Source organism: Mobula hypostoma, chromosome 11 (assembly GCF_963921235.1).
Source record: "Mobula hypostoma chromosome 11, sMobHyp1.1, whole genome shotgun sequence".
NCBI lineage: Eukaryota > Metazoa > Chordata > Chondrichthyes > Myliobatiformes > Myliobatidae > Mobula > Mobula hypostoma.
The window spans coordinates 38,810,587-38,828,663 of NC_086107.1; the positions used below are offsets into that span (position 1 = coordinate 38,810,587).

The 18,077-nt window shown below is 41.9% G+C and overlaps 1 protein-coding gene across 2 annotated transcripts in view; it reads right to left on the reverse strand.

Annotated features, from left to right (window-relative positions):
* Positions 1 to 18,077, reverse strand: part of LOC134353662 (switch-associated protein 70-like) — a 154,688-nt gene that overhangs the window by 62,192 nt on the left and 74,419 nt on the right. For both annotated transcript variants that reach the window (XM_063061853.1, XM_063061852.1), the window contains exon 5: positions 3,492 to 3,638. In XM_063061853.1, coding sequence (XP_062917923.1) covers positions 3,492 to 3,638 — 147 coding nt within the window. The remainder of the gene's footprint in view (positions 1 to 3,491; positions 3,639 to 18,077) is intronic.

Below are 18,077 nucleotides of genomic sequence, written 5' to 3' on the forward strand. Positions count from 1 at the left end.
GGTCATTGGCCTGAAACATTAACTATGTTTCTCTCATCACAGATGTTTCCTGACTTGCTGAGTACTTTCAATATTTTCTTATTTCAGTACTTTGCCTCGGAATTGCTCATTCACTATTTGTTACAAAACTTTGATAAGATTTGAAGCCTACATAAGAGCATAGAGAAGTTAAAGTCACAATAATGAACAGATCAAAGTATACTCAATGACAAGGAACCATGCAAGTTGTAAACAGAACTGATTACATCTTTTTGATAAGCTTAATTTAGCAACCATGAAAGAAAAATTAAACAAAAGAGTAAGTAAGACACTTTTGGGACAGAGAGATAATATGTGGGGAAGTCTGTGGGGGTTTGAGTTAACAAGTCAGATTTGGATTCAAGCAACACACATCAAAGTTGCTGGTGAACGCAGCAGGCCAGGCAGCATCTCTAGGAAGAGGTACAGTCGACGTCTCAGGCCGAGACCCTTCGTCAGGACTAACTGAAGGAAGAGTTAGTAAGAGATTTGAAAGTGGGAGGGGGAGGGGGAGATCCAAAATGATAGGAGAAGACAGGAGGGGGAGGGATGGAGCCAAGAGCTGGACAGGTGATTGGCAAAAGGGATATGAGAGGATCATGGGACAGGAGGTCCGGGGAGAAAGACAAGGGGGGGTGGGGAACCAGAGGATGGGAAAGGGGTATAGTCAGAGAGACAGAGGGAGAAAAAGGAGAGTAAGAGAAAGAATGTGTGTATAAACATAAATAACGGATGGGGTACGGGGGGGGGGCATTAGCGGAAGTTAGAGAAGTCGATGTTCATGCCATCAGGTTGGAGGCTACCCAGACAGAATATAAGGTGTTGTTCCTCCAACCTGAGTGTGGCTTCATCTTTACAGTAGAGGAGGCCGTGGATAGACATGTCAGAATGGGAATGGGATGTGGAATTAAAATGTGTGGCCACTGGGAGATCCTGCTTTCCCTGGCAGACAGAGCGTAGATGTTCAGCAAAGCGGTCTCCCAGTCTGCGTCGGGTCTCGCTAATATATAGAAGGCAACATCGGGAGCACCGGACACAGTATATCACCCCAGTCGACTCACAGGTGAAGTGTCGCCTCACCTGGAAGGACTGTTTGGGGCACTGAATGGTGGTAAGGGAGGAAGTGTAAGGGCATGTGTAGCACTTGTTCCACTTGTGCCAGGAGGGAGATCAGTGGGGAGGGATGGGGGGGGACGAATGGACAAGGAAGTCGCGTAGGGAGGGATCCCTGCGGAAAGCAGAGAGAGGGGGAGGGAAAGATGTGCTTAGTGGTGGGATCCCGTTGGAGGTGGTGGAAGTTACGGAGAATAATATGTTGGACCCGGAGGGTGGTGGGGTGGTAGGTGAGGACCAGGGGAACCCTATTCCTAGTGGGGTGGCGGGAGGATGGAGGGAGAGCAGATGTGCGTGAAATGGGGGAGATGCGTTTGAGAGCAGAGTTGATAGTGGAGGAAGGGAAGCCCCTTTCTTTAAAAAAGGACACTTGGATTCAAGTTCATTGATAGATAGGAATTTGGATTTGTCCAGTATTGTAAAAGGGACCTTGAAACCATTGAATCCTCGCAAAAACTGATTCATTAGTGCTTGTTAAGAAGGGAAGACTGACTGGAGTGACTACGTGAAATGATGCTGTATGAGGCATAACATTTGCAAAAATAAAATGTCGTTCATGAGTCAGTGAAGCAGTCAAAGCTGGCACACACCAAGGGGCGAAGACTCTTGTTATATGGTGGATCCTCACCTGTTCTGTCACATTCTGAAAGCAGTTGCAGTTCATTCACTGGCAAACATATTTGTGTCAGGATGTGTCTTGTGCATGCTTTCTGTTTAATTAATTGGAACAGCGTAATAGAATAGAAAAGTAACTTCCAGCAAAACAACTTCTCCTTCTTCATTATTAAGGTGAAAGCTAGGTAACAAGAAAATTAACACTAAAGCAGTTGGCAATTACCCTTTCAGTTTTGATGAAAATTCATTACTCTGAATCCATTTTTCACTTGTTGAGTATTTCCATCATCTTCCGTTTAATTCTAGTTACACTGCCACATTCCCGGAGAATTAATTAAGTTACAATATATCATGTGAAAATATATCATAAGCAAATACAGTGGATTCCTCTTAATCGGGACACATCTAGACAAGTGTATTTTGGTCCAATTAAGCGGCTGCCCCAATCAGCAGAAGTTTCATGGAAATAATTTAAAAAACAAAATTCTGTTTAACTGACAAATTATGTATTTAAATAAAATTTTATTATATAGGCATCCGTTAGTCTCGTGAGACCATGGATTTGTGCCTTGGAAGGTTTTCCAGGGCACAGGCCTGAGCAAGGTTGTATGGAAGACTGGCAGATGCCCATGCTACAAGTCTCCCCTCTCCACACCACCAATGTTGTCCAAGGGAAGGGCACTAGGGCCAATACAGCTGGGCACCGGTGTCGTCGCAGAGCAATGTGTGGTTAAGTGCCTTGCTCAAGGACACAACACGCTGCCTCAGCTGAGGCTCGGACGAGCGACCTTCAGATCACTCAACCGACGCCTTAACCACTTGGCCATGCGCCAACTTAAATAAAATACAGAACAAATTAGAACATCACCAATACTACTACAGTACTATAAAACTGCATATTAGATCCTAATGGTTACCGACAGAGGAATTTTCTTTCGATTGATTGTAAATGAGCAAAATCGGAGCAGACACCGGGTGCAGAATAGACTGCCTTTCATACAATCAACAATTGCATCCCCTAAACCTTCATTTTCATTTTAACATTCGAGATGATTGTCAATACCTTCAAATTATTCATAGTTCCTAACTTATTGAAGTAGTAAAATTGTTTCATTTTCACTCCCAGCTGTTTCTGGCATCTGCAAGCCTCGAGGCTTGAAACCACAACAGTTCTTAATTGTCTTATTGTTATTTCTTGCCAACTATCAGTGACAAAAATCACTGCTTTTTGAACAGAAACACACACAACTGACACTATTTTAAAAACTGTTCACTCTAAGCACAGTGTAGTGTCTAACGGCCACAGAAGCACTTGCGACTGATGCTAGTTAGAAACTGTTTGGCAACAGTCTCTGGTCTCAATTAAGCCACAAGGTATCCTATATAAACAAAGGGAATCCAGGCTATTTTCACAATTAGTTTTTGTTCTTAAAAAGTTATCCCAAATTAGCGGCTGCCCCGATTAACTGATGACTAAATTTTACTGTAATCTGCTGTATTATTGGGCTTGATTTGCAAAGTTTTGCCTCGCTAAAAAATAACATAATAATTGCTACAGTTCTGAGTATTTCAAACATTTTTGAATATTCTAATTTGATTAATATAGTAAATATTAAAGTGTATTGTTAACACAATAATTAACTTGAAAGTCTAAAGGTAAACTTCAAACTTTACCTCAGTAGCACTTCACAAAAGATAATTACGAGCATGTTTTGTGTCAAATATCCAGTTTTCAAAACATTTACCTCCACATAACATTTAGAATTTAGTGCAATGTCTCCTTTCTTCTCCACCAGATCTTCACCAACATAATACGAAATTAAATTAGGCTTCAGTATAAACCAGCGCTCATTCCAGTTCTTTCTTTTATGTCCTTTTTTCCACATGAACCCCTATACAAAAGATAAACATTCTGTATTAATTTGAATAACATACAAGGAAGTTAAAGCTAATGACATTGAGGGAAGTTGCTGACCTGGTTAACAAAGTGGCAAAAGGCAGAATACTGGTGAGAAATACAGCAAACCTCTGAAAATCTTCTGTTCAACTATACACAAGTTCTGATAATACAGCATCTACATTACAACTGGTGTTTCCTGCACTCCCTTGAGATGCAATGGGGCCCAGGTTCCCATGCACCCTTTAATCTTACTGTCAAATATATTAAGCTGTAGAACATGTTGGAAAAAAACATGAATTAAAAATGTACTGGGTTATTTATAGGAAAGCAATATGACAATTCAGAAAATCCGCCAAAACAGCACCAACAAAGCTGGACCATCACAATTTCACTGCAAGTAATGACATTCCATTAGGATCTATACTCAGGTTACTATATTCATGAACAAATTAAATGCATTGAAATTTGGGAAGATTATTTGTGAAGTAAGAAAGACAGGTTGATAACATAAACAAGTCAGCCTTACATTTGGAAAACTGAGAAAGATGGATTTCAACATGGGTAAATAGGTTTGTGATTGTGGTCACAAACTAATATGTTAATTTTCTTGCAAAAATGATTAAAATCAAAGATAATTTTGGCTCCTGTAGACAGATTATTAAATTGCAGTGGTCAGTACACAAAAATTAACAAAAAGACTGATGAAACTTTAGAATCTACAGTGTATCAGACGGGTGAGGTTGGTATAATACAGAGACAAGATACTCGGATTTAGGTGCTCCGACTATGCAAAAGTCATGGAAGTTGTAAGCCAGCCATAAAAGCTGTAACACAGATTTGCAGCATGGTGACTAGCTGAGATCCTCCAGCATTTTGTGTGTGTTGCTCAGGATTTCCAGCATCTGCAGAATCTCCTCTGTTTATGGATTCCCCAGAACATTATTACTGATCCAAAGGCTCACAAAACGCTTGCTCCTTCGTGCTTCTTGACTTTACATAGTGCTACAACAATCACAGTTTATTCTCCCCATATCTGAATCAACTCCACTCCTTCCCCCCCCCCCCGTCCATTGAACCTACCACTTGCCTGCACACTAGGGGCAACTTAAAGTGGCCAGTTAACCCACCAATCCCAACATCCTTGGTATGTGGGAACAAATGGAGCAAACCCACATATTCGCAGGGAGGTGAAGACTGAACTTGCAAGAAAGTTGAACCTGCAAGAAAGCTTCTCAACAAGCTCCACCATTCAACAAGATACCAGTTGGCATTCCACTCAACACAATTTTCCTGCCCCATCCCAAAATCTGTTGATTTTTTCCCCCAATTTCAAGCTGTTTTGAATGTAATCATGTGAGGGGTGAACTTTTACAGGTCCTCCAGGGGAAAAACGTTCCAAACATCCACCACCCTCTAAGTCAGAGAATCCCAACATGGGATCCGTGGACCCACCAGTTAATGGTAGGTGACCATGGCATACAAAAGGTTGGGAACCCCTGCTCTAAGTGAAAAAAAATCTCACAATTCGCTCAGAAATGGCCTAGCACTATTTTTGAGACTGTGACATCACTCTGCCCAGGAAACATCCTCTTCACACCTTCCTAAACAGTCCAGCTCTATCACACATGTCACTTCTAATTTCTCTCAACTCTAGAAAATTTAAACCTAGCTCCTTATTCCTTCTCATATTCAAACTATTATGCCAGGATTCAGTCTGGTGAACCTTCACTCTCACACTCTACAGCAAGAATATCATTAAATAAATAGACTAGAATTTTTCACAATACAGCCAGTGCTCTCAACAAGCTCAATCTAACTTTCAGTAAGGTATCTTTACTTTGGTGCTCAAAAATAAAAGCCAGCACACCTGGCCTTCTTTGCTGCCGGCTGCCCCTGCACATTACCCTTCAGTGACTTGTGCACAAGGACACTTAGGTTTCTATAAAAATCAATATTCCCCAATCTCTGACCAACTAAAAAAGTATACAGCACGGGTGCAGGAAGATGGGACTAGGCAGGAGCTCAGGTCAGACCAAAGGGGCTGATTCTGTGCTGCAGTGTTCTGTGACATTATGACTCTATGAAGCATTCACAATCATGTTCAGTCAGAAATGCTGTGTGGAATATCCATGTCTGTTTCTTCCCAAGATCTACCTAGAGAAAAGTCTCCACATAATTCGATCCACTCCAGACCTATTCACAATCTTGGACATAAGAGTTGAATATCAGAGACAAGGTGAGAGTAAAGGCCCCATAATCAAGGCAGGATTTGACTGAGAGGGGCATCAAGGTGCCCTCGTAAAATTGAAGTTACTGAGTTTCAACAATTGCAGTAAAACACAAACACAAAGAAAGATCATTGAGGCAGTTAACAATGCTACAGGAGATCCTCAGGGCAGTGTCCTAGGCCTAAACATCTATAGAGACCTTCCTTCAGAACATCAGAAGTGAGGATGTTCATTGATAAATGCATCATGTTCAATTCCATTCCCAACTTCTCGGAAAGCACAGCTGTCTATGCCTGCATGCAGTCAGTGGAGTAAAAACACCACTGAAAAAGTGCTAGACAAAGACCGAGAGAGAGAGTCTAAGCACCTTGGCACTCAATGACATTACAACCGTTGACTACTCCACATCCGCGAGGATTGAGCAAGAATGCAACTGGTCCACATGCAAAAACACAAGATCAGTTCAGGGACAGGATATGAGTGTTTCACCTCCAGACTTCTCAAAGCCATTCTGTTATCAACAGGGCACAAGTCAGAAGTGTGATGAATGCTTTCTTTGGAGTATTGCTCCATGAACACCCAAGTAGCACATCACCATTTATGACAAAACAGCCTTGCTGATCAGCATGGTATCACACAGCCTGAACACTGATTTCCTCTCTCATTGGCCCACTGTTGCTGTGGTGTGTACGATCTATAAAGCGGCCTTGCAGTTATCTGCCTACTCTGACAGCTTCTCCCTAACTCACAATGACAAGGGTAGCTAGCATACAAGAGCGAGTTACCAGTTAGCTGAGTGATGTTACAGCAACAACCTTGCACTCAACGTCAACAAGACCAAAGAGCTGATTGTGGGCTTCAGGAAAAGTAAGATGAGGGAACACAAACCAATGCTCATAGAGGGATCAGAAGTGGAGAGAGTGAGCAATTTCAAGTCCTGGTGTCAATATCTGAGGACCTAACCTGGATGCAACATATTGCTGCAGCTATAAAGTTGGTAAGACAGTGGCTATATTTCATTAAGAGTTTGAGGAGATTTGGTTTGTCAACTAAAACATTCTACAAATGTACGATGGAGAGCATTTTGATTGGCTACATCATCTGGTATGGGGGGAGGGTGCTACTACACAAGATCGGAATAAATTGCAGAAACTTGTGAAATTAGTCAGCTCCATCATGGGTAACAGTCTCCGTAATATCCAAGACATCTTCAAGGAGCGGTGCCTTAGGAAGGTGATGTCCATCATTAGATTAGATTAGATTCTAATTAAATTTAATTCAACAGCACCCTTATTTCCTGTGGAGCATCAAGAAAGCTCACCTCCGTCCCAGGATACTAATGGACTTTTACCACTGTACCATAAAGAGCATACTCACTAACTGCATCTCAGTGTGGTATGGCAATTGTCCCGTATCAGACCGCAAAGCACTCCAGCGTGTGGTGAAATCTGCCCAGCGGATTATTGGCACCCAATTGCCCACCATTGAGAACATCTACCATAAACACTGCCTGGGCAGGGCGAAAAGTATTACCAAGGATGCATCTCACCCTAACCATGGACTTGTTACTCTCCTCCCATCCGGTAGGCACTATAGGAGCCTCCACTCTCGCACCAGCAGGCACAGGAAGAGCTTCTTCCCTGAGGCTGTGACCCTGCTGAACCTCACGTCACAGCGCTAAGCAGTATCTAAGCAGATAATCTAATCTCTCTACTTTTTTTTAATTTGTCATTTTGCACTAATTTTAACTTCACTATTGAATAGACATCTATATACTTAATGTAACTCAGTTTTTCTCTATATTTATTTATCATGTATTTCATTGTACTGCTGCTGTAAAGTTAACAGATTTCATGGCTTATGCTGGTGATATTAAATCGGATTCTGATTCTGATATCCTCTCTAAGTCACCATACCAGCTTGACATGGCAATATTCTAGTGTTCCTTCAACATCACGGGGTCCACACCTTCGAACACCGTCAAGTCTCTCCAAGGAGAACTACAGCAGTTCAAGAAGATGGGCCCCCACCATCTATCCAAAACCTATTTAGGTTGAGCAAAAAAAATGCTGACTTTGGCAGTATGCAGATCTTATAAAATCAATTGAAAAAATAACCTTGACTGCAGTTTAGTTCACAACACACAAACTAGAAAACTTTCAAAAGTTGATCTATAAATTCGTATAAAAAACAAATACTCTTAGGGCAAGTTGGGAATTATCTTCCTTGTCTTCAAAGCTATAGGGTAATGGAATAACTTATGTTCAACATTGATACAAGGAATTTCAGGGATCGTTCTAGATTTGAACAGAAAGCACTAGAAATAAATAGCAGTTCAGAAGCATCTATGGAGGGCAATAATCCTTTGTTAGTACAGTTTCATTTCAGATTCCCAATAGTCATACTATTCTGCTTGAATATCGTTTTACTAGAATTAGGAGATTTATTTTTTTAACAAGTCAGCCTGGTATCCTGTGAGGAATCAAAATAGTACTAGTAACTAAACCAAGAATGCAGTGAAACCTTAGTTTATTTTAACTTGCACAGTGTATCTATTAAAGTGAATTTTCTATTTTTGTACAACAACCATGTTGCCCAGACATGTATAGAAGAAATTATTGAGTTTTCATCCATTATTTCAGCTTCTCACTCCATCAACTTGAAATGTTGTTTGTTATAGATGTTTTTCTGTCTGTCCGAACACTGTTCACAGAGCATTCATTTACCAAACTATAATGTATACCCCAGCTTAGGAGGGTTAATGGTGCCTAATGGCAATTCCTTTGCTTGCATCTTCAGAAGTAGCTCCAGTTCCATCTTTGGTATCTCTATTTTTCCTTTTCAGGATTCTTTTGAAGACCCTGACCTGGAGTTACAAGCCGACTTCAGTTCTTTGTGGGAATGGGACCCGCTCTCGGGGTTTCACGACGCCATTCTTCGGCACACCAAGGGCTCAGCCTAAGAGCTCTGCTCACCTTTGGAGGGCTGAGCTTTCGTGGCTCTGAAGACGGGGGGAATGGAGGTCGGTGTCTGAGAAGAAAACCAGTGTGTCATGGGAGATGGAAGATCTAAGGCTGTGCACCCAGAGACCCAAGATCTTTGGGCACAGAGCTCAGAAAAAGCGATGCAACAGACTTTTAACATCATAGATCAGCCAGTTGTTTGTTATGTCTCCTCTTTCGCTGTGAAACGGAGACACCTCTTTTTTCCCTTATTAGGGAGAGAGAGAGAGCCTGTGGTATGTCGAATGCCGGGTGAACAAGTAGTCTTTGGAGTACTGCAAGTCTGTGTCTTTGCTGTTGCTCTGCTGCACGCTTGAGTGATCGGTGGCGGGTGCTGATGCTATTTTTTTCGCCGGTGGGGGGAGGGGGGGATTGCTTGCTGCTGCTGCTTATGTGCAGCAGGGAGGGGAGCTGGGGGGACTTTGGGGTTCTAACATTTAACTGTCATTCATTCTTTGGGGGCACTCCTCTGTTTTCGTGGATGGTTGTGAAGAAAAACTATTTCAGGATGTATATTGTATACATTTCTCTGACATTAAATGTACCTTTGAATTACCTTCTTTCGACATCCACAACATATGGATTCATCTAAAATCCAGGGGGTATAAGTAACTCTGATGTTCCACAACCAGACTGGGATGCAAGTGGGAGAGTAAACCAAGCTCAGGATTGTCAGTAAAGTTAAAAAAGGCTTGCTTTACATTTCTGAATAGATTGTTAATCTGCAGTTTGCAAAGATTTCACGTTCAATGCATGGGACTCTCAAGAATTTCTTTACAAGATTTATTGGCCAAGGTCCGGCAATCTGTAAATCATTAAATTTACAGACTTAATGACTGCCTAGTCACAGTTCAGCAGCTTCACATTGACAGCAGAATACCGCTGGAAAAAAACAGCTATTCTATTCTACTCCTGCATAATATTTTCAAAGGACCTCTTTTAGTCTTCGGGAGAGGATGAATCAAGTCCACTTGTAAAACGTGCACAAATAGAGACAAGCACAAAAACAAATCAGTTAATCAGTACAAGGTTAACCCGATATTTAACTGAATTTGCCTTTTATTGCCATTTCTTACTTAGAACCTTGAGCCAAAGGTACACCAGAAACCTGAAAACCCACAGTTCAAGATTCACAACAGCTTATTCCCCATTCTTATCAGGTTCTTGAGTTCATTTAAAAGAGACAAACTATCAGAAACCTTTTCCTTTCTCTCAACCTACACGAGTATCATTACTTAGGCATGTAAGTTATGTATAATTTATGTTACTTTAAGTTTACGTCAATTTACACTGGTCATGTCTGTAACGTATAGTGCTGCTGCAAAAGCTAATTTCCTTGGTATTTATAACCTCTGTATGTATGCCTAGGTAAACAAATTTGAACTTAATAGCTAACTGGATTTCCTGGTCCAACCAGGAAGCAACCAGTAGCTTAGAAACAAGGGAATGCAGAGCACTTCGGAAAATACACTGACAGCCCTTTTGTTTACAACAACATTACCATCCTACATTTTCAGAAGGTCACAGTTCAGAAGATATAAACAAAATGAGCAAACGTCACTCAATTAGTTCCTATACTGAGTATTGATTTCACTTTGGATATAGTTAGCAGTTTCATTTCAGTTGTTACCTTTTTCTAAAAATGTTAAATCTTATGAAGGTCTCTAATAATGCCCATGCAAAGGCCTTCCTTGCAAAGAAATGGCAGAAATTCAGTATTTTAATCTGAGATATAACTAATTTGGAGGCAGTACTGGGATCAAGCAAGATGATTTTTGAACTATTAGGATATGTTTTCTGCAAAACATGCTATATGCTGGAGTTCATGGAACAGTTAATTATTTTTGAGAATGCAATGACAAAACTGAAGGAAACCGGCTGGGAATTCACGTTCCTACCCCGCCCTAATGCTTGTTAGAGTAGTTTTTGTTTCAGAGTTTACACATTTGATATTCTGTTCCCTCTTTGCCCAATCTAGGTTCAAGAGAGCACCAATTCAAATTTATACAATTAATTTTATTTACTCTATAGCAATGTAGTATATTCTATCAACCAAACATATTCACATTAACAAAGTACTGAAGTGTAGTTTTTGGTGTTATATTTAATTCCTGGAATTACTTTCACACAAACACGTTTTCTACTGAACGGAAAAGATGATGACCATGTATAATAGTCTGGAAATTAAAGCGGTCAGAGGGAATATGAGGTGTGCCTCCTAGTCTAGATTTGAGAGAAAAAGGTAGGACTATGTAGAAAGATTGAAAAAAGGATTTAGTCATGCTTCTGGGGAGCTGAAAGAGGTCGGACAGTGTAAATATTATAACGTGCGGGACAATGGAGGGTCAAAGCTGACTCTGATTTTTCTGCCATGTAAAGCTGCAAGGAAATCTTTCTGAGTTTCTTTAGCAAGATTCTGGATGTGGATAAAACCACACAATGTAACGGTCTCATCAATTCTGATGACCGCTCTGATAATTAATCACTCAGCTGCTTTGAATTCTGGAAGCATGGAACAAATCTATATACATGTGAAGTTTTCCCTGACTCCTGTGAAAATACCATTCCCTTTTCTCAGTTCCTTCGTCTCCGACGCTTCTGTTCCTAGGATAAGGCTTTTCCTTCTAGGATATCAGAGATGTCCCCCCTTCTTCAAAGAAAGGGGTTTCCCTTCCTCCACCATTCATATTGCCCTCACCCACTTATCCTCCGTTTCCCGGACATCCGCCCTCACCCCACCTGCTTCTTATGACCCTCAGCCCCCATCACATCATTCGCTGCAACTTCCACCATGAGACCCTACAGCCAAACACAGCTTTACATTCCAGCCACTCTCCACTGTGATCGCTCCGTCTAATTCCATTGTCCATTCATCCCTTCCCACTAATCTCCCTCCTGGCACGTAACCCTAAAAGCAGAAGAAGTGCTACACTTGCCCATTCACCTCCTCGCTCCCCTCCATTCAGGGCCCCAAACAGTCCTTACAGGTGAGGCAACACTTCACCTGCGAATCTTTTGGGGTCGTCTACTGTATCCAGTGCTCCCGAACCAGCCTACTCTACCTCAGTGAGACCCAATGGAGGACTCTTTGTCGAGCACCTTTGCCTATCCACAAAAATGAGGATTTCCCGACGGAAACATGGATTGTTCATTAATTTCCATAGATGATTCCAGACCTGCTGAGTTCCTCCAGCATTCTGTGTGCGTTGCTCTGAGTTTCCAGCTTCTGCAGAATCTCGTCTTTATACTTGTGAAGTCTTATGGATTGCCTGCGTTCCTTCAGGACTAGTTCTAAATGGTTTGGACCCTTTCAGTCTTGAGGTAAAGATCTCTCAGGAAAGCATACATGACACACAGATGGCAGAGTCCATTACCTCAGACTTCAGATTGGCTTCTACACATCTTTATTTGTTTCTCTCTTTCTCCTTCTCCAATACATTCTTTTCCCTCAATGACAAAATCTTCCCTTTAAAACATTCAAAAATATTACTTCCTATTAGAAGATGAGATTAAATTTGTTATTATTACACAAAACATGTTTTTTGCAAATTTCAATTAATAAGTTGGTCAAAATTCTGAATGTTGTATTTCAGATTTTGTTTCTCATTTGCAGCCAAATTTGTTAATGGCTGGACCCCTTAAGGGCTTAAATGCTCTTCACAACAGCAGACTGCAGCAGTTAAAGACGTTGCCATGTCTGGCCATCAGGAGTGGTTAAAGAGTATGAATCCAGCAAAAGCACAAGATCATGCCTCATGAAAATCAAAAAATCTTGTTTGCCGGAAATCTGAAAAAAAATAAGATGCCTAGCAAAAGTCAGGCAGCAAAAAAATCATTCATTCTTTCACTTCCTTTTTGTTTCCTACCATTTCTTCTTCTGACTCTGAGAAGAATCTCATGTTTCTCTGAGCCCATTCAGGTCCTGACCATCCAGCTTCATAATCTTGACCAATGCATGCCATGAAATTTGCTATTTTGCAGGAGCAGTACTGTGCAATACATTAGAATTGCCATCAATTACAATAAGGGTATACAAAAATAAATTAGTACAAATAGAAAGCAAAAACAGTGAAGTAGTGTTCATGGGCTCATGGACCTTACAGAAATCCGACAGTGGAGTGGACGAAGCTGTTCCTAAAATGCTGAGTGTGTGTCTTCTGGCTCCTGCACCACCTCCTTGTACGGAGAAATGAGAAGAAGTTAAATCTGGACAGTGAGGGTCCTTCATGATGGATGCTGCCTTCCTGAAGCATCGCCTGTTGAAGATGTCCTCAAAGATGAGAAGACTAGTGCCCACAACGGAGCTGCCTGAGTCTATAACCCTGTGCAGTTTTTCCAATCCTCTGCATTGGGATCTCCACAGAAGACAGTAATATAACTAGTAAGAATGTTCTCCATGGTACATCTGGTGAATTTTCCTAGAATCTTTGGTGACATCAAATCTTCTCAGGCTCCTAATGAAGTATAGCTGCTGGCACGTCTTCTTCGTGATTACATCAATATGTTGGGCCCAGGATAGATCCTCTGAGACGCTGCTGTCCAGGTGCTCACCAGTTCGACTGCTGACCCCTCAATAAAGACAGCTGCATGTTCTTCTGACCTTCCCTTCCTCGTCCACAGTCAATTCCTTGGTCTTACTGACTTTCAGTGCAAGGTTGTTGTTGTGATACCAATTAACCAGCCAATCTATCTCACTCTTGTATGCCACCAGTCACTATCTGAGATTATGCCAACTACAGTTGTCTCATCAATTAATTTATAGATGGTGTTTGCGCAGTGCCTAGTGTTATGTACCCCGTAACTGGGTTGCCAAACCAGCAGAAATGGATCACTCAGTTGGAGTCTGGAGTACTAGAACTAAGAAAGTTTTATTAAAGAAACAAGCAACACAGTAATCGAAAGGATAATAAATGCAACAGTTTAGCAATGATAAACACACATGTGCACAGAATTAAGATAACAGCATCAATCAAGCTCTATCGTTGTCTAGGGGTAAATGACCAAATTTCAAAGTGACTCAAAGTTCAGTTCAGTTTAGTAGTTCAGTTCGCAGTAATCGTTGCCATGGTGATGGACAACGTGGGGGGAGAGAGAGAGAGAGAGAACAGGAACAACTGATCATTCAGACACGGCTTCACTCACAGACCGACGATATGGCTCACAAGCAGCTTTTGGGCAGGTCCTTGGCGATGTCACCTGAGGTCACCGACTGTGACCCCTCCTCCAGATGCGGTCGATCCTCTGCAGTGAACCCGGCACCCAGGCAAGGGCGGACACACACCGGGTTCCCGCTGATCGTACCTTTCCACCCTGGCCGTTGTCTGGTACTTCCCACCGACTCGTGAGAGGCGTACCGCTTCCAGGGTCTCGTTACCTCGGGTGGCGTGTGTGTCCTGCCTTAGCGAACCTGTCCCTTTTTATCCCCCTGCTGGGGCATCGCCTGTCCACCACTTCAAACAGTTCAGGGTTCAAAGGGGGAGCCGCTCCAGACAGCTCTCTCTCCCATCCCTTCATTACACATCTCCAGACGCTGCTCCATTGTTCCTTATCTCTCGTTCCCCTGAGGGCAGGTGGCAGACCACTTGCTGATGTCACTGATGCTAACCCAGGCCAGCAAACATCTTAATTTTATGTGTATGCTCGTCACACTAGCCACACAGTCACGAGTGTAGAGTACAGCACTGGGCTAAGTATGCATTCATGAACTGTATCAGTGTTGACTGTCAGCAAGCAAACAGTGTTATTTCTGATCTGCACTGACTGTGGCTTCCTGATGAGGAAGTCCAGGATCCAGATGCAGAGGGAGGTACAGAGGCCCAGGTTTTGAAGTTTGTTGATTCGTACTGAGGGGGTGATGGTGTTGAATGCTGAGCTGTAATCAATAAAGAGCAGCAGCATGTTGTCCAGATGCAGTAAAGCCAAGTGGAGAGCCAGTAAGACTGTGCCAGCGATAGCCTCTTGTGGTGGTAAGCAAGTTGCAGCAGGCCCAGGTCCTTCTCACACAGAAGGTAATCCCAGCCATTACCAAACTTCCAAAGCACTTCAGTAGATGTGAGTGCTACCAGGTGGTAGTTGTTGAGGCAGCTTACTCTGCTCTTTTTTGGGCACCAGTGTGACTGATGTCCTGTTGAAGCAGATGGGAACCTCCCACTGCAGTAGTGAGAGGTTGAAGATGTCCTGCAACATTCCAGACAAGTACATCATCGGGCCTTGACACTTGGTGAGGGTTCACCCTCTTGAAAGATGCTCTGACGTCAATAAATATCACCAGGTCGCCAGATGCTGCTGGTTCTTCCTTCCAAAGTGTGCATAAGAGGCAGGCGTTCGTACTTGCCAAAGCACAGGCATGGGGTGGCAGTTGTCAAGTGTGTTGGCTCCTCTCGTTCCGCAGGTAGTAGGTTTGGTGGTAGTTGGTCAAACACTTGTTCAGGTTAGCCTGGTTGAAGCCCTCCCTCACATGATGGTAGATCACAGTGCTTAGCCCCTCCAGAGCCAGGGATAAAATGTATGTTCCAATCAGGACGATGGCGGACGGCACCTGACTGCCAGATGTTTTGTGTCAGGAGGGCCAAGATTGAGACAGGGGCTCCACAGTAAATGGCCTTCACTGGGCTCCATACTGAGTGACCCTTGTACCTCTAAAACGACCAACGTACTCTGCACTTGAGTCTCCCCAGCCCCAACGTCTCTTACCTTACAAACTATATTTATCTTTGAATTCTTTTCCCTCTCAGTATCCTTAGATACTGTGAACTGGCTACCGACCCCTGCCCAGGTACTCAAATATAAAAAACTGAAAATGCTTTACAGCTAAGATTTGCCTTAGTATCTTTCAACCGTGACTGAAATAGTGGCTAATATTATGAACTCCAATCTGCACTGCAAAATTACCCTGAAGTGCAAAGATAGTAGTCAAAACCTTACAGGCGAAATTATTGTGTATTACCCATAAAATTTTGTCACAAATTGCTGCCTAATGCTGAACAGGTTTTTTGTTTAGAAAAGTGAGAAAGGAAAAATAAAGACACAGAGCCTACAAATACACCATATAATTAAATCTCCCTTAAAATCCTGAACTTTAGCAAAATACATTCAGAGCCATTTTGAGATATTTGACCATTTCTGTGCATTTCAACTGATTGATAGAATTCCTACCATTTAATTTGCAGATCTATAGATGTCCTGCCTAACTGTGAAGCTTTCAAAGTACTTATACGTTCCTAGAATACCAGTAAACTGGTAACTGGTAACCCTTGCGAATTTCTGAATTTAAGTTATTATCTTTTTTTTTCAATTCCTTTTTTTTTAATTTTATTTTTATTTGGATAAGGAATTCACTATTATCATGTACTTTTTTCACACATATAACCTTTTCCATTTTTTTTATATGTATAAAACTACAATTATTTATACATTCTTAAGTACACATTGAGATGATATAAAAGGAAAATAAACATTTAAATAGATACTTATGTACTGTGGTAAATCTAACCTATTAGGCTAAGTAATGAAATTAGTTGTTAAGAAAAATGGTAATAATAGTTTCCATACAACCCTTCTGGACCATTACCACTGGTCCAAAATGTTGCATACAACTTCTTTTCTATGAAACGGCTAAGATAATATTGTAATTAGTACATTTTGTTATAACAGTCATAGTTTCTTTGCAGTTTCATAGACTGAGTTCTCTTATGATTTAGAAACTAAAAATTCAATGTAAATCTCTCACTTCTGAAGTATTTTCAAGGCATTTGTGGCCATTAAAGAATGCACCAAGGGACAATCTGCTTGCTTTGTGATATCCGTATCAAAAATATTAACACCTTCATAGAGTCGTAGATGAACACAGATGGAAACAGGCTTTTTATGGTTCACCTCGACCCAGCATGGTTGGTGCTGACCACAACATCTGCCCAACTGCCTGCATTCAGCCCACAACTCACCAATCACTTCTCCCATGTACCTATCCAAATGCCACTTAAAGGATGCAATTGTACCCAACTTCCTCTGGCAGCTCATTTCAGGTATTCACTACCTTCCGTATGAAGAAGTTGCCTCTCAAGTCTCTTTTGATATCTTGTACCTGCGCCCTCTACTTTTGGACCGCCCAACTCTGGGGGGCAAACAACTATGATCGTCTACCTTATCCAAATCCAACATGATTTTATAAACCTCTGAGGTCATCTTCATTCTCCCACACGCTAGGGAATAAAACTCCAGCATGGCCGACCTCTCCGTATAGCTCAGGCCCTTTACTCCAGGTAGCATCCTCATAAATCCCATCTGCACCCTCACCAGCTTGACAATATCTTTCCAACAACAGGGTGACCAGAACTGTACACAATACCCCAGGTACGGCCTCACCAACGGCACATGTAACAGCAACAGAAAGTCACTACTCGTAAACTCAAAGCTCTGACTAATGAAGGCCAGCATGGTGAACATGTTCACCACCTGATCTACATGCGTAGCCACTTTCAGTTAAATATGCATTTATACTCCCATGTCCCTCTGTTACACATCACCTGTCATTGCCCTGCCATTCACTCTACAAGACTACCCTGATTCAATAACCTAACTGCATCATCTCACACCATTTCTAATCCATTTGCCATTCCTGCCTAACCGATCAAGAGATTGTTGCTATTCTTTCTAACCTGCTTCACTATCATCAAAGCCTCCTAATTTAGTTTCATCAGTAAATTTGCTACTCATGCCATGTATATTCATATCTAAATCATTTTCATACATAATGAATAACAGAGGACCCAACACTGATCCCTGGGGCACCCCACTCATCATAGGCCTCTACTTACTGATCAACCTTCACCTATCCCCTTACTTTCCTCTTCAAAAAACTCCAAAATATTCATCTCTCTCATGCACAAATTATGCCTGAGCAAGACTAAGTGATGGTAGATTTTGATCAAATTCCCTCACTGGCCTGTAGTTTCCTGGCCTGTCGTTGCTACCCTTCTTGAACAACTTTAGCCACCCTCCAGTCTTCTGAAATTTTGCCAATGGCTATGAGAAATCTCTACAAAGGCCCCTATAATTTTTTTTTCCTTGGTCAGGGGGTGCACTTGGTCAGGCCCTGGGGATTAGGCCATCTAAATGCATTTCAAGACGCAAATATTTCCTTCCTCATAATAACATATGATCCAAGATCTCACTACCTATTACCTGCATTTCTTTGGTACC